Source organism: Sapajus apella, unplaced genomic scaffold, assembly GCF_009761245.1.
Source record: "Sapajus apella isolate SASKATOON/1434 unplaced genomic scaffold, GSC_monkey_1.0 scaffold69, whole genome shotgun sequence".
In the NCBI taxonomy this organism is placed as follows: Eukaryota; Metazoa; Chordata; class Mammalia; order Primates; family Cebidae; genus Sapajus; species Sapajus apella.
Window position 1 is genome coordinate 297880 of NW_022437009.1, and position 25538 is coordinate 323417.

The 25538-nt window shown below is 36.2% G+C and overlaps 1 protein-coding gene across 1 annotated transcript; it reads right to left on the bottom strand.

Annotated features, from left to right (window-relative positions):
* Window positions 1–560: 560 nt before the first annotated feature.
* On the bottom strand, window positions 561–25439 carry SEC22B (SEC22 homolog B, vesicle trafficking protein). The gene is made up of 5 exons (XM_032249564.1): window positions 25046–25439; window positions 18376–18485; window positions 12702–12862; window positions 9922–10068; window positions 561–6670 (listed from the first exon to the last, which is right to left on the bottom strand). Exons 1-5 carry the CDS (start codon window positions 25118–25120, stop codon window positions 6516–6518), a joined length of 648 nt encoding a protein of 215 aa, XP_032105455.1. The 5' UTR covers window positions 25121–25439; the 3' UTR covers window positions 561–6515.
* Window positions 25440–25538: the final 99 nt, after the last annotated feature.

The following is a 25538-nucleotide window of genomic DNA, read 5'->3' on the forward strand; positions in this document are numbered from 1 at the left end:
TTAAGACGGCCATTTCATCTCTCATCTCCTGTATTGTTTTATTGTATTCCTTAGAATCCTTTGACTGGGTGGACTTTTTCCCGCATCTCAATGATCTTCATTCTTAACCATATTCAGAACTCTATTTCTGTCATTTTTGCCTGGTTAAGAACCATTGTTGGGGAAATAAAAAACCATTCATGGTGAAATACTGCAGTTGTTTGAAGGTAAGAAAACACTGGCTTTTTGGATTGCCAGAGTTCTTGTGCTGGTTCACATCTGCCTGGTATGATGTTGTTTCAACCTTTGAAGTTGCTGTTTCTTGGAGAGGTTTTTCTTCTTTGGTGTTCTTTTATGCCCTTGGGGGTTTGATTGTTGTATATATTGGGTTCAGCTAACTAGCGTCATTTCTGCAAGATTTTAGGGGCAATGGCTGAGCTCAGCACTCGTGAGCTGTGTGTTCTAACTCTGCAGAGGCTGGTATTCGACCTCTGGCTTTGTTTTCTAGCCTCTCAAGGTTAGGAGCCTAGCAGGTATCTTAAACTGTTTTCTGTTGCTATAACAGAATACCTGAGAGCGGGTAACTTATTAAAAAGAATTTTATTTAGCACATGGTTCTGTAGGCTGGAAAATTCAGGATCAGGCAGCTGTATTGGGTGGCTTCTCATGATTGCCTCATGCTGCATCAAAACATGGTAGAGAAACAGAAGAGGACCGAGTATGTGCACGCAAAAAGTGCAAAATAGAAGAGGCAGCATTGTTTTATAGCAATTCACTCTCTTGAGAACTAACCATACCCATGATAACTAACCCAGTCTCAGTGTGAAGATGTTAGTCCATCTTAGCAACCTAATTACCTCTTAAAAGTACCATCTCCTACTATTACATTGGCAATCAAATTATAACATGAGTTTTGGGGGGGCCAAAGAACATCCAAGCCATAGCAGCAGGTTTAAAGGGAAAAGGATGGGAGAGAAGTATACAAAAAGATATTCTGGAGAAAAGGCATACAGTGAGCCAAGGCACAAGGTAAAGTGTTTGACTGGTTGAGAACTAGCTTATTTAGTGTGGGCTGAAACAAAGTAAGAGTGGTGGGGAGTGGCAGGAGATGGGTCTAGAATGGTACAATGGGGCCAGACTGCGAATGGCAAACTGGAGAATTTGATCTTTTATTCTAAAGAAAATGCAGTATGATTCGCATTAAAAAAATTATCCATGGTATTATCATGGTAGTACTGACATAAAAGAGGGACGTGTAACAAAATCAGTAAGGAGGGTACTGCAAGAATCCTTCTTAAAGTTAATGAGTGCTTAAACCCAAAACATAAAGGATGGAAATGATGTAAGAAATGAAATACCTTTTGAAAGTTATATAAAAAAGATTTTGGTCAACAGTCTAGTTAGAGGTGAAAGAAGAAAACAGAGGAGTCTAATACAATTCACGACATGTAGCTCAGATAAAGGAATAGCAAGTGATGCCTAAATATTGGAAATATAGTAAGAAGCACAGATTTGGTTTTATCTTTGAGAGCAATGGAGTGGAGGCAATATATTTTAGATGCAATTAAGTATTTATGGGATAGTCAAAAACAGATATATAAGAAGCAAAAAAAACTTGGGCCCAAAACACAAGTTTGAAGGTATATTGGGGAGTTACCAGTAATAAAATTAACTGTTGAAACTCTAAACATAGAAGACAAATTAGAGGAGCTTATTTCTTGAAGAATTCTTGCCATGCTTGACATTTTTTACAAACAGATTTCTTAAAATACGCCTATCTTCTTTGGCTAATGTGCAGACTAAAATGAAAGAGCACAGTATATTATAAAATCAGTAAAAGGTAATATAAATTTAGACCTAAAAATAAAGAATACACTCAGTTGATTCTGAAGCTCTAATCTATAGATGCAAAATTGCAGCAGTACATTAACTTATATGTAAAAACAACATCTAGGGAAACAAAAAATGAAAGTAAAATGGAAAAAAGATAAAAGAAGTGAGGCAAAGAGAAGAGAATGGGCAAAAGGACATAGAAAAAATGGGATTTTTTTTTAATGGCTAAAATTTTAGTGAATCAGATGTAGAAACGGTTTGATTAATATTGAGATCAAATGAGAAAGGAGCAAATAAGGAAAGCTGTATTACAAGCCAAGAATAAAAAAGGGAAAACAAAATAACAAAAGCAAAAACTATTTAAAAAGAATAAAGGAAGAAGAGGTAATGAATTTAAAAGTTACTGAAATAATAAAAATAAATTGTAAAAAACACTTTTCAAAATAAACATACTAATAACTTGACAGTACAAGTGAAGTGCATAAGACAAACATATCTGCGTCATTATTTAGGAGTAGTGAAAAGTATTCTTAAATAATAATTTGGTGTCTAGCAGGCCTGGATTTCAATCTGCTTTACCCTGCTAGCTATGTGACCTTGGGCAAGCACAGAAACTGCTTCTAAGAATTGTAGTTATACCTGTAAAATGCCTAATACTTAGTACTCAAAAAATGAAGGAAATGAGAGAAAAAAGTATAGATTACTATACAGAAGGCAAATTTCTAGTGATTTTTCTAATCTAAACATGAATTGTTACAGTACTTGAAATCAACTTTTTGAGGACTGAGTGACTAAATTGCTTGAGATAGTTTTATACTCTTAGGTGAACACTGCCTGACAGTAATATGAATAGGACATGAGATTCAATTTGCTCATTCTATCTCAAAATTTGTCACACACACAATGACTGCTATTTACCTTCCTGCTGAGCTAACTGGAGGAAAAAAACCCACCAGGTAGGTATCTACTAGTTCTGCTAACTTCACTACCAAAAACCTTAATTGTACAGCCACTAATACCCGAGCCCTTCGTCATGAAAGCTACCAACAAGGTGGAAATTTAAGAAATGAGATGTTTTATTATACATCTTTTACTAAATCTTATGTGTGCAGAAATGATTATCTATTTTCCTTAACTAGCTTTTGTAAGACTTATTAAGTGGAAAACATAAATCTCAAGCTCCTTAAATGTGATTTTGAGAAACTGAAACCAAAACAATATTTTTCTGTGGAATCAGATCCTTGAATACACTACAGGAAAATATTATTTGATATGAATTTTTTTGGGTACATACAATTTTTCAAAAATACATCTCTCCACAAAGTTAATTCAAATTACAGAATTCTTCCAAGTCACCATAACTGGAGTTTTCAAGGCTCTGGGTACTTACCTTTGAGTTACCACATCCTGTATCTCTGGAGCTTTTAACTGAGGAAACATGGACCACTAGGTCATGAACAGACTTTGTAGTCCTTGAACAGCTGGAAACAGTATGTGGTACTTGGTGTGCATGTACACAGGAGCATTTTTCTGGAGTAATGGCACATACCTTTCATCAGATTTTTAAAGGTTTCTCAAAATGCTTAAGAACCATTGTTAGATATTTAAATAACCAGAGTGTGTACAATGTCCAAATATTTCTAAATTTTGACATTTGTAAGATGTCTTAATTAAAACAAGCCATGAAGTTCAGTGTCATAATAACCAGAAAAACACTTGAGACAGTAGTTCTGTGTCTTCACTTCCTAGTGGTTTACACACTCCTTAACCCATATGGCAATCTGGCTTCTGTCCCCAGTGCTCTGGAATTACTTCTGCCTGTATGATTAAGTTCCTGGTTGTTAAATTCAAAAATACATTTTTTGGTACTCATTTTATTTGACCTCTTGGTGGTGGTACAGTGGTTAAGAGTACAGACTCTGGAGCCAAACTACCTAAGGATCTTAGCTCTATTACTTTCTAACTCTGTGACTTTGGGCAAATTACTTAACTCTGTCATGCCTCAAAGCAGAATCCTTTGTAAAGTGTATTTATTTAGCGGTATGAAGAGTACTTACTTCAAAAGGTTTGGTCAGTGTGAGAAATAAGCTCCTAACAAACAAAGAAAGTGTTATGTAATAGTATCTGGTACCTCTGATCACATCTTTCTTGAAAATCACTTGAAATCTGCCTAAGCTTCATTCTGCCTTTGATGGCTCCTTATTTTCATCTATCTACTTCTAGGCTTATCCCTCCCTAATATATCTTTTATGCGAAGGTCAAAATGATCACTTGAACTATAAATCTGATGCCATCCTTTGCCACTGCCATTGATAGTCTAACCTCCTTAGCATGATAGACAAGTCCTTTTATGATGGTGTACCAATCTAGTTATCATTCCTCAAGTCTCTGTTGTCTATGCTTGCCCTATGGGCTAAGCTGAACCAAGCCGTTACATTTCCAAAATATGCTTTGCTCTCTTTATTTATGCCTTTGCGCATGCCATTGACTCTCCCTCTAATGCCCTATTCTCCTTCTCTACAAAGTCTTCTCTTACCATACTCCTTCCCAAAATAGACTAGGTGTCCATTCTTAATGTGCCTCCAATAACCCCATACACTATTTATCCCATTCTATTTTAAATGCCAGTTTGGTTACTGATGCATTTCATCTAGTCAGATCTTCCCACTGCCTCTTATAAAGAAAACCAGGACCCATACTGTGATAGTCTTGTTCTCTCATCTTTCTGCTACTCTGATCTTAAATCACTTTCTTGTTTCTTTGTTGACATTTACCCCATCCCTTCTTTCTTAATTAGCCTACCAAGATTAGACGGAAATGTATCTACAAAGGATATACGTATATAAGTTAACTAGATAACAAAACTTCACATTGAAGTGAACATTCTAGAAGTATTTATTTCATTGCTGACCATTAGGTTGCAGCATGCAACTCTCAACAATGAGCTGCCCCTCTCCACTCTTTTAGAAGCACCAAATACTATGGTACCACTATTTAGGATTTCAGCCTTTCAAAGGCTTTTATTATCAACATCATCATTACTTAGGGAGGAGCCTTTTGGGGACTTAAAAGCATTGATTATCCATAAAAAGTAACTTCATATTTCATGCACGAAATTCCCAATTGGCAGATTTAGGTCCATAAAAGAAAGGGAAAAAATTTTTGTAGTTCTATAAATTATCAGGAATAAAATAGCATTTCTCTTTGCCTTGTTATAAGGAAAAATATTTTTTTCCTTAACAGGAATCAGGATAGTATCATTGATGATCCCTCAGGGTTATAAAATTGCTTACTGGTTAAAGTTCTCGCCAAAGATATTAAGAAATAAGTTGGCTCGTTTTCCCATACAATTTAAAGAAATATTTGCAGTATGGATAGGAGTTTTAAGTTATATTGTAGACCCTTGCGATAATATTTAAAAGGCCCATCCTCATTAAAAAATTCTACCTCAGAAGGTAAAAGGAAATCCTCATCATCCCTGAGCAGAAAAGGAAAAAATCATGGGTACATTAATTAGTTAATAGAAACTACTATAAATGAGTTATCTATCTCTAGAACATTCTCAGAGAATTTACATGAACTAAAACAGGAATGAGGTGCTCTCAGAGACTTTTTCTCAGGTAAATGTATTTAGTAGTTTGAGTACTGCAAAAACTTTAATTAGCTATATAGATTAATATCTTTTATTTTGAAATTTGAGAATGTCCTAAGAGGATGTCTACAGGACATGAAACTACTGGGTGCAGAAAATTTTTAAATGTTAACAAATTGTGGGGGGGGGGAACATAAACAGTGGAGAGAATCGTGGTAGAGAAAGCAAAGAAGGGGCAGGAGAAAGCTGGAATTATAACCTGGGTCTTCCTTTCTTCTCATGAAGCCAAGGGCCTCATTTAAGCATATGCTATACTTGCTCTTATACTAATACAAATCAAATGCTTCAAAATAAAACTAACAATGTCCCAAACTAATTTTAGTCTTTTGTTTAAGGAGTAAATGAGAGAAACATTTTACCTTCTTAATCAAGGAGTGCTATAATTTCAAGCCATCTTAATATAATTCATTTAACCCTAAAGCAATTGTGCAATAAGCAATTTATAAAGGGAACACAACAAAGGTTAACTTTCTATAGGGGCCAATTGACAAGGTCTGTAGAGCACAGCAATTAACCTTCATATACTGGAGTCTTGTTTAAAAGGCCATCAAAAACTCATATTACTCAAAATTACAAATGTCACCAACAAAAGGAATGTTGATTAGAGTCAAAAAACAAAAAACAAACAAACAAAAAAAAAAAACCCTTCCAAAAGGACTGCCTTCTTTGAAGGAATTTCAGAATGTTGCTAGCACGGGTTGGCTAAATTAAATCTCATTGATGGCTCCATTAGAGAATGAGAATACCCCAGTCAGTGCCATTTCTAAAATGTACTGGGAGGGAAAAAACAAAGTAACAATCTACTGTTCCCTAACATACATGGCTTAGCACCCAGAGAAAGCCTCTGCCCCGAAAGAGACATTCTACATAGGGTTAAGCTTCATTTAATGAGGTGTAACCTTTCATTTTCAGGACACGTCTTTTCTTGCAAGGTCTTTAGAGGCAGAAGTTCTGCTTGGATTCTAATACACATCTCTGTGAGCTCAGCTTCCTGAAAATATACACCTACTGGGTTCTAGGTTCTCCCTTACCAGTGACTGTATTCATTATTTCACAGCCACCAGAATCGCACATACACTATTAACATGATGAAAAATACAGCTACTGCTGCAAGTTTGGCATAAGTGGAACGCATGTTCAAGTACTTCGCATCCTGGCGGTATTTCTTGGACAGACTGGACAAATTGTTAGCCTTTGAATCCAATGCTGTCAAAGAAGAAAAAAGGAAAACATTAAATTAGTCCCTGGAAAAGTATTAAGGCATTAAAAATAACCAAAATGAGTACCACTGTAACAATCATGAATCTTGAATTATCATTTTTATTTTAAAGGTAACATTGCATATACTAATTAACTGATGATCCTGAACACTGTAATATTTATAATATAGTTTAAAATTATCAGGTCAGATTATGTCCGAATTTTTGAGGCTATATAGTAAGGTGGTTAGAAGTGCAGGTTCTGGCCTCAGAATCTTTGGTTCAGATATCACCTGTCCCAATCATGTGATGTTGGTCAAGTCACAAAACCTATTTAAAACCTAGTTTCTTTATCTATAAAATGGGTATAATAACAGTAACCATGTCATAGGTTGTATGTACATGAAATTGCCTGTAAAGTGAGCAACAATGCCTGCGTATGATAAAGTACAATAATTATTACATGCTAATAATTATTATCTTCATAATCTTTTAATGGTCTGAATCATATTATTTTACATTTTGAAAAACGATAATGATAATTCATGTAAAACAAACTCAAATAATCAGAAAATTCAATTAACCAAACACAGTCTTAAGCTATACTTCAATGATGACTGCTAAAATTTCTAAGATTCTCCACATAGTAAAGACTATTGTGAATTTAAAATTATCAGCATTTATATTTCAATAGACATAGGAAATATACATTTAGTTATTTAGTTACAACTAAAATACAATAAAAAGTACCACAAAAAAAAAACCCACAAATCAATTAAGTTTTAGCATTTTCTGGCAAGTTGGCAAGTTTTTTGACCCCTAAGGACATTTGCAATGTTATCTTATAATAGGTAACTAAGCACTTAAGAGAAATAGCCAGATAGACAAGAGCTAAACCAGATTAAAATATAGGGTATATTTTAAAAATAAACACAAACTCTCCATTTGACATAATAAATTCTGATCAAACTCTTCATTTCTTTAAATTTCAGAAAAGCTATTTTGCAATCTGATTGTTTCTTCCTTAAAGAATGCTTTTGGAATATTTGGAGTTGCTTAATAGAGACTGGTTTTGATTGGGAAACATGGCATTACTTAATAATACAAGCATGACAGCCACGTCTGAACTAGCAACTGATCACACGAGTAAGAAAAACATCTAGTCACAAAAGAGAAGTTAGGGAGAAATAACCATGACAATTCGCAGGGCATCTTTTTACAGAGTCTACAAGAATATACACTCCACTGGGCAGGGATTTTAAATTATTGTGTTTGCTGCTATAGCCTGAGTGCCCAGAACAGGGACTGGTATATAGTTAGTGCACAATAAACATTTGCTAAATGAACCTAAATTTGTTGAGAATAACTCAGCAGAGAAATAATTATTAGACCATATGAAACAAGTCATAGTTAAGAGAATTTATATATGAATATTTTGAAACACAGGAAAACATAAAGACAAAGCTATTGCTTGGAGAAGTTATTTAACAAATATTTATGTTACAGGCACCATATGAAGTGCAAAGGATAAAACAGTGATCAAAATGTACACGATCCCTGCCTTTATGGAATTTAGAGTCTTGCATGGGTGACACACAAAAAATTCCTGTGCAAGTCTACTTTATCTCATTTAGGAATTGTAAGTCTGTATGACAAAAACTTACACACTCACTCAAAATTTGATATTTAAAGAGTGTGAAAGTAAATGGGTAACTGCTCACTACTCACAAAAAGGTTAAAGTTTGTAGTTTGTAATAAAAGAAAACCCATTTACTAATGAATATATAGCATGGCTGAATTAAAAAATACTTATTAAGGAACCTATTTGTGACCATTACTGTGGGGGACATATAAGAAGTATGTGAAACAGATATAAAACACATAAACACTATCTTTAAAGAGCCTGCATGTTCACATTAAACACTTAGGTAATATTTAAATTTCAGGTAAATATACATATACTTTTAATCTAATTTTACCTAATTACCTACACTTTAAAAATTATATAAAGGGCTAGGTGTGGTGGCCCATGCCTGTATTTGTAGCACTTTGGGAGGCTGAAGTGGGTGGATTGCTTAAGCCCAGAAGTTTGAGACCAGCCTGGACAACATGGCAAAACCCCATCTCTACTAAGAAAATACAAAAATTAGCCAGGCATAGTGGCACATGCCTGTAGCCCCAGCTACTCAGGAGGCTAAGGTGGGAGGATCACTTGATCCCAGGAGATGGAAGTTACAGTGAGCCAAGATTCTGCCACTGCACTCCAGCCTGGGCAACACAGCAAGACTCTGTCTCAAAAACATAAATATATGAAATTATATAAAATTATTTAATTATACAAATGTTTACCTACTTTAATATAAATATTTAAATATATAAAATATATATTTATCTTATATGGAAATATATTAAATATATATTTAATATATCTTTATGGTATATATGATATAAATATGCATATTTAAGGTAAATTAGGTAAACGTACACACACGTAATATGTGCTAAAAACATTATGTTACTGAGTGCTTTAGGAGTTTAAAGTACAGAAGAGATTAATGTGATACAGGCTATAAGGATCACAGAAGGCTTCTTTAAAAAGGCAGTTCTTATGGAGGTCTTATAGAACAGTTCCAGCATGAGGCAGAATAGACCACTAAGGATAGTGAAGAAGCTGGCCTGGCTGCAGCAGAATGTTTGTGAACTACAGAATGACAGACATTTGCATTCTCCTTATTTTCCAGGTATAGAGCACAATGTCTTCCAAATAACAAGCACTGACTGGCTGAAAAGTAAATCAGACTGGATCTTATCTTGCAGTCCCAGATTTAAAAGTTTTCCAGAGAGGAATGCCTGATGAAAATGGCATTTTATAAAGATTGATCTGGCAGCAGTAGTCTCCCAAAGAGGCTACTCAAGAAACCACTGCAATAAATCTTTGACAATTTTCTCATTCTTTTCATTTCCCTTAACTTTTACAAGTGTTTCTGTATATAATTTGCTTAATTTTGTCAATATCTTAGAAATAATCATTGCTTCAAATATGGATGAGTCCTTTACACTGTTCCAACTCAACAAAAACTAATCATGCTAAGAAAAAAACATACCCTATTGGAAGCATAGTAATGTAATGTACTTCTGGGAGATAAATTCTTAACAGTTCTACGTAGAATCTAACAGCATAAAAGGCACTGCAAAATAAGCTATCTTTGTCTGTGGAATGAGAACCATTTCTTCATAAGACTCACTGCTTTTAGATACCTGAGAGTGCTTCTCCTCGTTGTAGCACTTCTTCAATATTGGCCACCATGATCCTCTGCACATCTTGCAATTCAGTGTTGATGGAGCCTAGGTTTCTTCGAGCACGACTGTCAATGTAGAGCTTCTTGGTTTTCTGAATGAAGGTATCTGAATGATGAAGAAAAGTGACCATGAACCATTTCTTTAACGGCCTTCAAAGTACTGAAGTAGAAAATTAAAAGTTCTGAGTTGGCTGGGCGTGGTGGCTAATGCCTGTAATCTCAGCACTTTGGGAGGCCGAGGTGGGCAGATCACGAGTTCGGGAGATCAAGACCACCCTGGCTAACATGGTAAAACCCCGTCTCTACTAAAAATACAAAAAACTAGCCAAGCATGGTAGCACACGCCTGTAATCCCAGCAACTTGGGAGGATGAGGCAGGAGAATTGCTTGAACCTGGGAAGCCGAGGTTGCAGTGAGCCAAAATCACACCACTGCACTTTAGCCTAGGTGACAGAGCAAGACTACATCTCAAAAAAAGGAAAAAAAAAGTTCGGAGTTTATTCCTGAATTTGCCACTGTCAATGGTTAATCAAACTCTTGGTTGAATATCAAAATCTAGGCTTTGATTTCTTTATTTGTAAAATGTAAAGGTATAACTAGATGACCCTTCAGAAGAAATGTCCTTTGGATACCTTTGAAGTATAAGATTTGCTATCTAAGGCTGCTATCAGAAGGCTTAGGGAAATTAAGACCCTCTATAGTAAGCCTTTCCTGAAAACAGAAATTTTCAAACAATATTTATTCTGAGGACCCTTAGGTTTACTTAACTCTACACATTCCTTAAAAGGATACTGGTAACACTCTAACATCATTAGAGCCTAACATGGCAAAAGAGCTCATGTTCATTAAAAAGCTTAAACACTGCCTTAAAGTATATTCTCTAATATACATTCCCAGTTTCATTCCATTCTTGAACCTCAGGTAAAGCAAATATGTAATAGGGAGTTTTCCAAAATATCAATATAAAACGAGTCTAAGCCAGGCACTGTGGCTCACACCTGTAATCCCAGCATTTTGGGAGGCCAAGGTGAGCGAATCACTTGAGGCCAGGAATTCGAGACCAGCCTGGCCAACATGGCAAAAGTCCGAACTCTACCAAAAATACAAAAATTAGCTAGCTGGGCAAGGCGGCGTGCATCTCTAGTCCCAGCTATTCAGAAGGCTGAGGTACAAGAATTGTTTGAACCTGGGAGGTGGAGGTTGCAGTGATCTGAGATCGCACCACTGCACTCCTGCCTGGAAGATAGAGAGAGACTCTGTCTCTAAATAAATAAATAAATAAATAAATCTGAAGTCTCGTCCATCTTTTGCTCATATCAGCATTTCTCAAAACTATAAGAGGAATGACTTATTATTAAAGATATATTCAACTTTTGGCAAAAATCTTAATTTATGTGTGCTGGACTCCTTTATTTGCCTCTTTAGATCTCCTTTCTGCTCTCCTGCACCATTCTTTCTGTACTGGGAAGCTGACTTGTATGGAGTGCCTCAAAAGACTCCTTGCCCTATGTCCGTTAGGTTCAGGCAGTGAAAGAGCCCCAACAGTAGGGAAGAAGGAGAACAGACAGTGACATCAGGATATTTATTCCATTAGCTCCTTTCAGAGAAGGAAGGATCCTTCTTCTGGCAGTATCCCTCTACCAAGTTACTGCTCTTCTCGTTGGCCTTCTCTAGAAATTTTCTCCTTTTTGGTTTCAGAAACTGCTCCTTCCCCTTTTATCTTCAGGCCTAGGAATGGTAATAACCAGTATGCTACTGGTCTGAGGTTACTGTACCTTGTAATTCTCCTACAGCCTATTCATATCTTTGTATATACTCCCTTAAGCTAATTTGCGTGTACCATTTATTTCCTGTATGACCCTGACACATTTGTCTTATTTTTGGAGGGCGGTTTATGGGACTACTACTGTCTACAAAAATAAAATTTGAAAAACTGGACATTATATAAACCAGCACTTGGAGAGTGTGCAGTTATGAAACACTAGAGTGTTTTCCCAAATATTCTCTATTTCTCAAAAGCAAGATGACCCATTTATCTAGCAAACTTAAAACATTTCAGAAATTCTGAGAGAGTAAAACTAATTTCTCTTTTAACTAAAAATGTCAGCGATATAGCCTGATCCTACTTGTTCTCACTCCCTGTACTTAGGACATTTCCTTTGATCCTTTGTCATCAGATACTTTACCAGGTCTGATTAGTGATTGGTTTTTCTATAATTCTTGTACAAATACAGACACCTATGCTCACTATTCCTAAATATACTAAATATTATACTCCAATACCATGAATACCATGTATCTTCTATTTCTTGGTTTAATTACAGGACCTTATTCTACTAAAAGAAACAACACACCCTTCTTTCTGACTTCCCAATTCTCATCTCCATAAAATGAGCCTTAATGTGAGTGTTAGTCTATGGACTGGAGTAAAGAAGAACTCAGCCATAACGTGCCATAGACCTTTAGCACAGTACCTGTCACATGTGGCTCCAATGAAGAGTCAAACCAAATAACAGAGATGGGCAAAAGACAACAATTTCTATGGGGGGAAGATGAAAAGACTAGAGAAAATTACTTTTCAGAAGGAAGCCTTAATCATTTAAAAAGACAAAAAGAAGTGGAATGGAAAAGAAAGCAAAAGCTAAAACTTCAATAAGTAAACATCAGAAAAAATGTATCAATATTATATCAGTGTGTCTGCCTCCTTGATAGAGAGAAGTGAGGGGGAAAAAAACTTACCAAATTCAATAAAAGAATAGGGTCGGGACACAGTGGGCACCTTCTTCCCATGCTGTTCATCAAATTCTGAGTGCAAATCTTCTAGGTAGGCAAAAGCCAGCTTCTTAGGGAAGGCAGCTTCACATAAAACCAAATAACACACCCCCTGCTCAATAATGTAGCTGGTGAGACAAAAGGCAAGACAAAGTTGGCTACAAAGTATATTACTGACAACAGGTTGAAGCAGAATTTCTGTACCATGCAAACTTTTCTTTTTTTTGAGACGGAGTCTCGCTCTGTTGCCTAGCCTGAAGTGCAGTGGTGTGATCTCGACTCAACAAAACCTCTGTCTCCCACATTCAAGCGATTCTCCTGCCTCAACCTCCTTAGTAGCTGGGACTACAGGTGCGCACCACCATGCCCGACTAATTTTTTTATATTTTTAGTAGAGACAGGGTTTCACTATATTGGCCAGGCTGGTCTCAAACTCCTGACCTCATGATCCCCTCACCTCAGACTCCCAAAGTGCTGAGATTAGAGGCGTGAGCCACCGCGCCCAGCCCCTACCATGCAAACTTTTAAAAATACCTAGCCTAAGCTCTTTGAAGCTGGCTAAATCAGAAAGTCAATTTAAAACCACAAATGCTTGGAATCAGAAAGCAAACATCTTTCCATTATTAGTAGTATATTCCAAAAGGAGTACTTAGACATATTTATTATGATTTTTCATCTACTACATAATTTTTCTTTTTCTTTTCTTTTTTTTTTTTTTTTTTTTTTTTTTTTTGAGACAGAGTCTCTTTCTATCACCCAGATTACCCAGGCTGGAGTGCAGTGGTGTGATCTCAGCTTACGGCAACTTCCACCTCCCAGGTTCAAGCAATTCTTGCGCCTCAGCTTCTCAAATAGCTAGGATTACAGGCACCCACCACCATGCCCAGCCAATTTTTGTATTTTTAGTAGAGATGGGGTTTCACCATGTTGACCAGGCTGATTTCAAACTCCTGACCTCAAGCGATCCACCCACCTCAGTCTCCCAAAGTGCTGGGAATACAGGAGTAAGCCACCGAGCCCAGCCAATTACACAACTCTTCAACTAACATTTTAAACTTGTATTTTAGCTTGAGGATGTGTATGTAAGGGTTTGTTACCTGGGTATATTGCATAATGCTGAGGTTTAGGGTATGAACAATCCTGTCACCCAGATACTAAGCATAGTACCCAATAGTTTTTCAACCCATGCCCCCATTTTTGCCTCCCCCTCTAGTAAGTCCTCAGTGTATTTTTGTCCATGAGTGCCCAATGTTTAGCTTATAAACTTGTAAGTGAGAATACACAGTATTTAGTTTTCTGTTCCTGCGTTAATTCACTTAGGTAATGACCTCCAGCTCCATCCATGTTGCTGCAAAGGACTTGATTTCATTCCTTTATATGACTGCATAGTATTCCATGCTGCACATGTACTACATTTTCTTTATCCAATTCAGCACTAATATGTACCTCAGCTGATGTCTTTGCTATTGTGAATAGTGCTAGAATGAACATGTAAGTGCATGATTTTTAGTAGAAAGATTTGTTTCCTTTTGGATATAAATCCATTAACGGGTTTACTGGGTCTAATGGTAGTTCTGTTTTAAGTTCTTTGAGAAATCTCTAAACTGGTTTCCACAGTAGCTGAAGTTACATTCTCACAAACAGTGTATAAGCAGTTCTCTTTTCTCCACAGCCTCACCAGCAGCTGTTGTTTTTTTACTTTTTAATAACAGCCCTGTGACTGCTGTGAGATAGTATCTTATTGTGGTTTTGATTTGCATTTCTCCGATAATTAGCGATGTGCATTTTTTCATTAGTTTGCTGTCCTCTAATATGTTTTGAGAAGTGTCTGCTCACGTCTTTTGTCCATTTTTTAAATGCGGTTATTGGTTTTTTACTTAATACCTAACACTTTTTCTTGAAAAATTCAGAGTTGTGACTCCATTCGCCCTTTGATTCTATATGGTAAACTAACATACACATATTTAAACTCTTTCTAGCCACAAAGAAAAACAGTGGAACTGGAAATTTCTGTGGATAGAAATGTAAGGTTAATGACTTAAAAATGTAAGGTTAATGACATAATGTTTACTGGGTATAAGACTAATAACACTCCTTAAGGAATTTCCAGTCCAGGAGAACTCTGTAATCAACTGGAATCTTTTTAACAGTGGAATTGACTTTCTTTTGTAATAATGAGCTCCCCGGCACTCTGGAAGGGGCTATATGATTACATGTCTGAGAAATTCTTAGAAAAATGTTAGGCTACTAAGTGGTTTCCAACTTCTCTTTAGCCATAGCATAGACACACGCACGCAAATATATATATTTTATATATGTAATATGTATATATATATTACAAGCAAAACTTATATTCAGAAGGCCAGTGTGCATATCAGATAAAATCAGAGGTTCTTTAAGTAGGAGTTTGCAAATATTTTCTCCTATTGTACCGGTTGTCTCTTCACTGTGTTGACTGTTTCCTTTGATGTACAAAAGCTTTTAGTTTAATATAGTCCCATTTATCTATTTTCTTTTCTGTTGCCTGTGCTTTGAAGTCTTTGTCATAAAATTTTTGCCCAGACTCATGTCCTGAAGCGTTTCCCCTATGCTTTCTTCTAGCAGTTTTATAGTTTAGGGTCTTATCTACTTTCAGTTAACTTTTGTATATGGTGAAATAGGGATCTAGTTTCATTCATCTGATAAGGAACTAATATCCAGAATATATAAGGAACTCAAAACAATTCAACAGCAAAACCAGAAATAATCCAGTTAAAAAGTAGGCGAGGAACAGAATTGACATTTCTCAAAAGACATGTGAATGGCCAAGTATATGAAAAAATGTTCAACATCACTAATCTTTAGGTAAATGTAAATAAAAACCACAATGACATATTATTTCACCCCAGTTAAAATTAAAATGTATATTAAAAAGACAAACGACAATAAATGCTGATTAGGATGAAGAGAAAAGAGAACTTTTATACACCATATGTGGGAATGTAAAGTAGTACAGCCATTATGGAAAACAGTATGGACGTTTCTCAAAAAACTAAAAACAGAACTATCATACCATCTAGCAATCCCACTACTGGGTATTTATCCAAAGGAAAAAAAAACTCAGCATGTTAAAAACATACCTGTACCCCCATGTTTACTGCAGCACCATTCATAACATCTAAGGATAATCAAGAAAAATGTCCATCAACAGAATAACAGATTTCAAAAGTGTTTTTTATACACACATACACCACACACACACACACACACACACACACAGAATACTATTCAGCCATAAAAAAGAATAAATTTTTATCATTAGCAGCAACATGGATAAATCTGGAGGACATTACATTAAGTGAAAACAGTCATACACAGAAAGATAAATACAACATGTTCACACTCATATGTGAGAGCCAAAAAATTTTTTTGAGCTCATGAAAGTAGAGAGTAGAATTGTGGGTATCAGAAGTGGGAAAAAGTAGAGAGGAGGGGAGGATGAGCAGAGGCTAGTTAATGGATACAAAATTACAACTGCATAGGAAGACTGAGTTCTGGTGTTCTGCAGAATTGTGGGGTGAATATGGTTAGCTAGAACTTGCTGCATATTTTCAAAAAGCTACAAGAGGGGATTTTGAATGTTCGCAACACAAATAAATGATACATGTATGTCTGAGGTGATGAATATACTAATGACTCTGCTTTGATCATTATACATTGTATATATGTATTGAAATATCACTCCATACCCCATAAATATGTATAATTATTGCATGTCAACCAAAAATAAAGGGAAAAAATTTAAAACATAAGGAGGGGTTTAAGGGCCCACAGTATTATATATACTTCCATCCTTGCCCTTTCTATGTGGCTCCTGGGGCATCCTAGGGCTCCATAAAGGATAAAGACTATTATATGATCTCTCAGGCCCCTTAAAATAATATTAATAATACAGTTGTCCTATTCCTTGCTTGGGCACTTGAATTAACTGGTCTCTTTGCTTTCAGTCTACACCATCTTCTATGCTGTCAGTTTTATTCCCAGACAGTACAGATGACCATATTATTTTGCTTACATGCTGTAAGGGTTCCCCAAGATCCACAAAATAAAATCATACTCCATGGTATTATGTTTATAGCCCTTCAAAACAAGTGTAAGCAACATTCTATCATATATTTTAGTAAACCAAATGGCAGACTGTTTTCCAATATGCTAGGTTCTTTACATATTTGTGGACTTCTGCTTATATTGTTTTTTCTAACTGTTAATGCTCTTTTATGTACCTGGAGAAATCTTGTTCATTTTCATAAGTTCAATTCTACCATAATTTTTTCTGTGAAACTTTTTATATGTACTCCCCTCCTCTATCCCCTTTCTTCAAACTTACCCCCGACAAATGGGAATTCATTCCTTCCTTCTCTGTTACCAAAACATTTTATTTAAATCTAATTTATAGCACCTTTTCACTTAAAGTAGTATAGCATACTTGTTTGAGTATATGTCTCTCTCTGTACTAAGAGAACAGAGTTAAAAGATGTGGACATTAAATGCAGGACTCAATACAAGGTCTGGCAAAGAATAAACCCTTAATAGCTCTTGGATGGAAATAAAGGATTATATGAGATGATGAATGTCCTAAAGGAATCAGGCAGAAGAAAATCTCTTCTCAATTCCATGAGGACTTTCCTAGGTCTTTGTTCACTAAACCATGGTGAAAATAAAGATACTATATATTATGTGACTATATTTTTTGGTGAAAATTAGAGTTATAGAAAATATTTCAGATATTATAAAAATTAATACTTTGTGAAACATAATGTCCACCATTTTCTTAGCCAATAGCCTAGTGTTTTATTTTTGTTTTGATGTACTTGTTTACTTGTCTTTTACAGGTAGAGAATTTTTGTTTGTTTTTTTTTTTAAAGTAAACATAGCAGCTTCCTCCCTGGCCTAAATTACCTTACTATCTAAGTCCCTAAAATAGCAAAGATTATTTAGCTAATCCGTTTTTATTTTCCTCTGATGCTCTTTTTAATCCTTCCTATTTTATCAGCTTCAAACTTGACAAGTATTAAATACCAATTATTTGTAGGTAATTTAAAATCCAATAATGTTCCTTTGATTCCTCTATCATCTGTATCATTGTTTATAACCACTGATTAAGATACTCTTATCTTTTATAATTTTCTTTTTTAAAAATAATAACTAATATTTATTGACTCTTTCCATGTATCAGACAAGATGCTAAATAACATACATGGATTCCCTCAAAATCCTCTGAAACCTCTTATATTTATTTTCACTACTTTATAGAGGAAACTAAGGCTTAGAGAAGCTATGTGAGTTGCTTCAAGTTACACGGTTAGGAAATGTGTGAGCTAAGGTACTAACCTACACATATCTGGCTCCAAGACAGTCCTAAAGCAAGAAGTTATCTATTATTGCATGATGGGCACAGCATTCATTAGACACATATTAACAGCGTACATTACTGTAAGCATGTTAAGATCTCTGTTTTGCAGAATTAGAGCCAGAGAAGTTGCTTCTCTCAAGAGACTACATTTTTAAATAATCTTTACTTTTTAAAAATTTATTTCTATCAAGCATTCTGTTACTGTATTTTACACTTAAATGATTGTAAAGAAATCAAGATTATACTCACTGAAAAGTCATGGCTCCTGCTTCCAAGGTACATCTGGTAGGGGACTGTTCATTCAACTTTCGAAAGAGTTGCTTAGCCTGACTCTGATACTGTTGAAGGTCCCGGCCAGACTGAAAAAAGATATCTTCATTTAAGAACTTTTCACAAAAAACTGTATCAATTAGTGAGAAACATCATATTATGAAGACACTCTGAATAAGGTCCGTCATTTACAGGTAAGTAAGATTCATTTTAATGAAAGAAAGATAACCTACTTTCAGAGTACAGAGAAAGACCTAACCCCGGCTTCTTCCAGATGATCACATTAGTTATTTGCTAAGATGCAAAAGATATACCACAAATACACTTAACGCACTCTAGATCCAACTGGGAAAGGAAGTGCCCAGAGAACGGGAAGCAAATAGACACTGTTTATCCATCCACATGTGGGGTATGAGGGCTTTCTGCCACCTATCCAGCTATAGTCTGAATGTTTGCTGATGTCTCTCACAGAATTCATGTTGAAATCCTAACCTCCTCAAGTGATGATACTAACAACTGGGATCTTTGCGAGGTGATTAAGTCATGAGGGTAGAGCCCTCATGAATGCAATTAGTATCCGGATAAAAGAGACCCCAGAGGGTTAGCTTGCTCCATCCACCGTGTGAGAAAACAGCCAGAAGGTGACATCTATGAACCAGGAATAGGCCCTCAATAGTCACCAAATCTGCTGGTATTTGATCTTCACCTTGCAGAACTAGAAAAATCAATTTGCGTTGTTTATAAGCCACCTAGTTTATGGTATTTCATTATAGTAGCCTAAACAGACTAAGACACTGCCATGTGATGCAAGGAAATCATTCTATTTTGGAATTATTTATTTTACATTGAAAAAAAGTCTCCCTTTGGCAGATGTTTAATAACTAAATATTTAAGTAGAAAAGTATTTACACTAGTGTCTCCCAGGGTCTGAGGTCTAACTTTGATAAAGTTCACAGTGATATCTTAAAATTGTAGATAGTGTACTGCTGATAGTAAAAACAAGGAAGCAATAATAAAATGATAAAGTGGCAGATTGGCAAATGTACAATTACAGGATACTAAGATTCTAAGCTATACATAAAAATAGTGAACTGGAAATTTCAGTATGAATAAGAAGGTAAGCATGAGGTGAACCAGGGGAAAAGAGGCAGAGTCCAGTCAAGGTATTAGTTTGTAGATTCATCTTGTGTAGCACCACTGTTATGGTAATGATTTGTTTTATTGACATATATTTGTTATATATTTGAGAAATAGTTCTATATTAACATTTGTATGTCTGTCTGTATGTACAGTTTTGTATATTAAACACTATTTCATAATACTTCTATATCAAAATTATCATATTAAACAGACTACTAATATATGGTCAGCCAGTAAGAGAGTAAATACTGTCATATGCTTTTACAATGAGAACCAGTGCACAATATTCTATTTTCCTAAATTTGAATGGTACTTTACCAATCTTTTTGTTTCCCCAGTGCCATTCTAAAGAAATCTGAACCCATAAGAGTAGATAAAAGGGGTGCAAATAATGTTGGGAATGCTACTAAGTGCCAAGATATGAACATAGATCTGTGATATTCAACCTTGACTTCACAACAGAATCACTTGGGGAATCTCAAAAGCAAAACTAAAGGCGGATGAGAATCGTAAAAGGACTAGTTGAAGAAACATGGAAAAAATTGTCAGATAGACTGGTACAAATCTTTTGACTTTAAAAGAGGCACTGTAAACATTACTGCAACCTGAGAGAAAGGCTAACAACTGTATCAACTGTAAGAAACTGGCCAAATGCATGCTACAATTTCAGGAATGTGCAAACAGCAATGTAAAGACTGTCAATATACAACCCTGGGGATGTATTTATAGGGATTATGGTATGCCAACCAACACCTTACCATGCTGATTCAGTTAGCATTACCATCTTTGAGAACACAATGCTAGCACAATCTTTTGGGTTAAATAATAATCTTTCTGGCATAGTCACATAATGGAATATTATGCAGTCATTAAAACAATGTTGTATAGTATTTAATGATATGAGAAAATATTCATTAAACTCTGTTAAGTGGAAAAAATTAGGTGAAACAGTCTTATGATACTACCTATTATTTAATTTTATACACACATGCATATGTTTAAGGTCATCCACCAGAATGGATATAATTTGAGTGCAGATTATAGCTAATAAACACTGTTAACATTTTGGTCATTTTGTTTTTATGTATTTACTGATGTTTCTATAATATGCACAAATTAATTCTGTAATGTGAAAAATCATTCACTCATTACTGTTCATTACATATTTGCATCCAGTGTGTTGATTATGTGCAATTCTATCTGTGAACCTTTAAGAAAGGCAAGATGAGGCTGGGAGCAGTGGCTCACGTCTGTAATACCAGCACTTTGGGAGGCTGAGGCAGGTGGATCATGAGGTTAGGAGTTCAAGACCAGCCTGGTCAAGATGGTGAAACTCTGTCTCTACTAAAAACACAAAAATCAGCCAGGCAAGCCTGTAATCCCAGCTACAGGAGGGGCTGAGGCAGGAGAATCTCTTGAACCTGAGGGGTGGAGGTTGCAGTGAGCCGAGATCGCACTGCACTCCAGCCTGGGCAACAGAGTGAGACTCTGTCTGAAAATTAAAAAAAAGGAAAGGCAAGATGGAATTAGAAAAGATTCTTCAGAAATGGTCAAATGAAATTATTAAGTGTTCACTTTCTGCCAGGCACTGTTCTGAACACTTTATATTATTTAACTTGTTTAATCTTCATGAGGTGACTAGAATAATTATGCCAATTTTTTACTTGAGAAGTCAAACTTGCCCAGTGACTTTAAGCTAAAAAGGGAAGGCCTAGGATCTGAACACAGGCAGTCTGGCCCTGGAGCCCCTACTCCTAAGCATTATGCTACACTAACTCTGTAACTGAAATTGCTTCAATAGTAGATCCACCTTTTAGGTCAAGTCTTATTATGTAATTCTAATTCATTGGAAATGCTCAAGAAACCATGTGGCAGCTCTGATCTAGATCTCACAAAACAGCATAACCACTGTTTTACAGGCTGACCTTTAGTTTGCTTTCAAGATCAAAGTCACAAAGGGCCCACAGTTAGCCAGTCCACCCTAAAATACTTAGATGTCTTCATTCTGTTTTCTACTCCATCCAGAACAGATTAACAAAATTTGTATATGGTGTAATTGTGAGCTATCTGTTAGTAACCCAATAATGCAGTGGATCAGAATAACTGGAAAAACTGTGAAACAAATTTGAGGTTATCCAATAGCAAATTTAGCATTTGGATCTATATATTACAAAAGGTAGAAGGTAGTAATTTGACACACAACTACAATACTTTTCATTGCTGTCACCTAGGACTGCTGAACAACTAGTTGTTTTAAATAACAACTTTTGTCTTCATAGCTCTTATCATTTTTAAATACCCCATTGAACTCAGCTGGCCAAAGACCAGCAGCACCAAGAACCAACCACTTTCCTCTAAAAGCAATTACAGTACAGTGATTAATCAACCCTCAGTGATTGGGAGAATGAGACAATTTAACTGTATAGCATGTTATCTGCTTTCTTGGAGCTTCCTGCTGCCTATCTGGTGAGATCTAACACTTTCTTCAAGTCTGAACTGCCCTTCACAGTGCCAGGGGAAAATAAAAGAAAATACAATTTTGAGGCAGAACAGAAAAGTAGCTAAAGAAACTGCAAACATCCTGAAAGGAGAAACACACCATAAAAGGAAGAAAAAAAGATACACAGGGTATCAGTTAGGAAGTCTACATTTGAGAAGAAAAGCTCATCTCTCTATCTGCCCTAAGTCTAAATTTCCAGTTAAACACAAAGAAACGCCCTGTATGAAATACTCTGTCTACATTATTTTGTGAATTTTATTCTCTATTGTATTATCTGAAGAACTGTCCATCTTTGGTAATACAGCAGCTTGTATAGGCACCTAGTAAATACATAAAATATGATATCTATTATCAGTATAAATATTGAAAGTACACTGATAAGAATACAAAAACAAACAAAAATGAAAATACATTGAATTATTTGGCCTGGACAATTAAGGTGCCTAAATATAAAACTGTTTGGTCGAAAAATATCTGTTTATTAAAAAGTTATTTCTGGACTCCTGAGGTAAGACATCATTAAAAAGTCTTAGAACGAGGCAGTGAAGTGCATTGGTTAGGCACTAAAGCTTCAGTTGACTCAAACAAATACTTATTAAACACTGGGTCTCAATTGGGGTGATTTTGCCACCCCTCCCCACCACCATGGGACACTTAGCAATGTCTAGAAATATTTTTGTTGTCACAACAAAGTGGGGAAGGGTGGTGGTGCTACTGGCATCTAGAGGGAGGAGGCCAGGGATATTGCTGGACCTCCTATGCGATGTGCAGGACAGTCCCCAAAAACAAAGAATTATCTACCCCAAATGTCAACAGTGCCAAGGTGAAAAACTCTGATGAAAAACTTCATCATGTTACTTATTAGCAATGTGACTTTAGGCAAGTGATCTATCCTCTATAAACCTCTGAGCTTCCTTATCTACAATTGGGGATTTTAATGGTACCTATTCTAATAAGGTAGCATGAGGATTAAATGAAAAAATGCATTTAATAGGGTTAGCACAGTGTTTGGTATGTAGTAGGCACTTTTATAAATGTTCTGTATACCATTAATATAGTAAAAGTAAGTCTAAGATTCAGATTTTACAGACATTAAAAGTTCAGGCAAACTTTATTATTCAAAGTCAAAATTCCTAAAGGAAAATACTATGGCACTACAATCACAAAAATATTTGTGTATAAAATTTCTTGCCTTGTCAATTAAATGAAGCAACCCATCTTGATAAACCAATACAAAATCAATACCAAACTCAGAATTAAAAAACAATAAATCAATTAATTTTTCAATAAAGTATCAAGGCAGAGAGTAGGGGCAACTAATATTAAGTAGACTTTCAAGTTCACTTTGTATTCTTTGTCCACACTGGAATTCAATGCAATAGTTTAAAAACGGAGTAGAATCCATCCCCTCTACCCCCATCACACAGCCACCCACTGTAGGAAAACTATCTTTTAGTCAAACTACATATCCTTCAAGGATATTTCCCTACACTAACTACTTTGTTCAAATCATATTCCTGGGTTCATTTCAACAATTACACTCCTTCTGCAGGATGGTCCTAGAATATTCCTGAAAAACATTTCACAGTAGCAAATCACAGTATGTTAAATTGTTCACAGTTATGTCAAAGATTAGACTTTGTTTTTATGAAATGAATGAAATATATTTCACCTAGCATGACCTGCAACTTTATTATCTGTATCAATACTCTCCTAAAAGTTAAAGTAAATATATTTCCCAATCAAACCTAAAAAGGCATATAACTAGAATAGTTCCTTACCAATGGATCCTACTGTTAGCTTAATGTCATGCCTTCTGGGAAGACTTTCCTGACTTCCTAAAATCAACTTAGATACATTTCCCATGTTCAACCATAAAACTCTCTTCCTTCTCCTTAGCAGTTATACTACATTTTAATAGTTATCTGATTTTTCCACTAGACTGTAAGTTCCTAAAGGTAAAGACTGTGTACTCTTGACCCCTGCATTAACACTATGCCTGGCACATTTGATGTGCTCAATAAAATTTTTTTGCATTAATATATGAATGAAAAGTCCAACAGAATAAATGCACAAAACATTTTTTTTTTTTAGATCTCATCGTTTTCTTAAGGCTCAAGGTTTTAAAACACCACTTAGGCTGTATGAAAACGTAAAATAAAATTGATCACTTTAAATAAATTATATCAATTCCATTCTCAGCTTTGTCTTCAGAACCTCCCAAGCTCGCTCTAGAAACTGGCCTTACTTCAGAGATTTCCACTGTGATTCTAAAACACAAAACAGCTTCCTTTTAAGATATCTGGAGTTGTTGCTGTTTTTAATCAATTAGATATATTTTTGAGCACCTACTAGCATAAAGCAGCTATTGTAAAAGATACGGATAACACAGACATGATTAAGAACCGTCGTCAGCCCACTAGAAAACTCCAGTTATTGAAAGACAAAGAAAAAAATAAGTTACAATGCATTGCAGGAATGTGGTACGGCGTATTGGAGAAGGTGGGAACTGGGGATAATCCTGAAAGAATGTGCTGTACTGAACTTTAGCAGGTGCTTTATATGTGGCAATATTACCTCACCCACTTTCAAAAGATGTCAGCAAGCTAGGTCAAGGATCAGGTGCTACATTACAGAGGTGAGGAGCTCGGCTGCGTTTTCACAGGATTTATCCGTCAGCAGGCCTGTTAGCAGCAGAAAATTGGAAGTCCTGAATGTTAACAAAGTCCCTAAAAAGTCAAAGAACACTGAGTCATCACAATCAACCAAAGTTATCACTTCTCCAGAGCGTTTTTCTAAAGAGAAACAGGTAACACAAAAACCTAACTCATTCTTCAGGAAAGATTTCCTCTCTCAGGCAGTCTCTCCCACACCAAAAGACAAAAGAGCACTTCAGAGAGGTCGGGAGTGCCCGGGAGGTAACAAGGATCTCCGGGTCCTAGAAAGGAATCCGATGCTGAGGGCGGAGGGTGCCGGCCGAGACTTGGGGTCGCGGGGGTAGTCGCTCACCTGTTCGTCCTCCTGCATCGACGCTGCCAGCGGGAGCCCGTCCGCCACTCGGGCGATCATTGTTAGCAACACCATCTTCACAAACTACAGGGACCCAACACTGGCCCGGAAGGCCGTTGGCTTCGTCCTCACTTCCTCCGCCGCGACAACAGTTAGACCCTGTCTCAGTCACCGAGAGGCAGCTGCTGGCGTCTCCGCTTCCCGCTGAGGTGGCCGGAAACAGCGCAAGAGCTTTCCACTACCGGTCCCCAGAATTGGCTTCCCTCAGACAACCACAGCTATCGCAACACTGGTTCCGCGACCTCTCCTTCCATCTTCACACTCTTCCAAGGTCTGGCCGCATTTCTGAATTTGGGGCTTCGAATAAGCCTTGCCTCTTGAGGGGCATTCCACCCAAGCTGAGTCAAAATTTTCTAGTTCCCGATACTTTAAGTCTTGGGAGAGAGCTGAGAATGAAGGTGGGAGTCAATGGGTACTCCCCATTAACTATTAA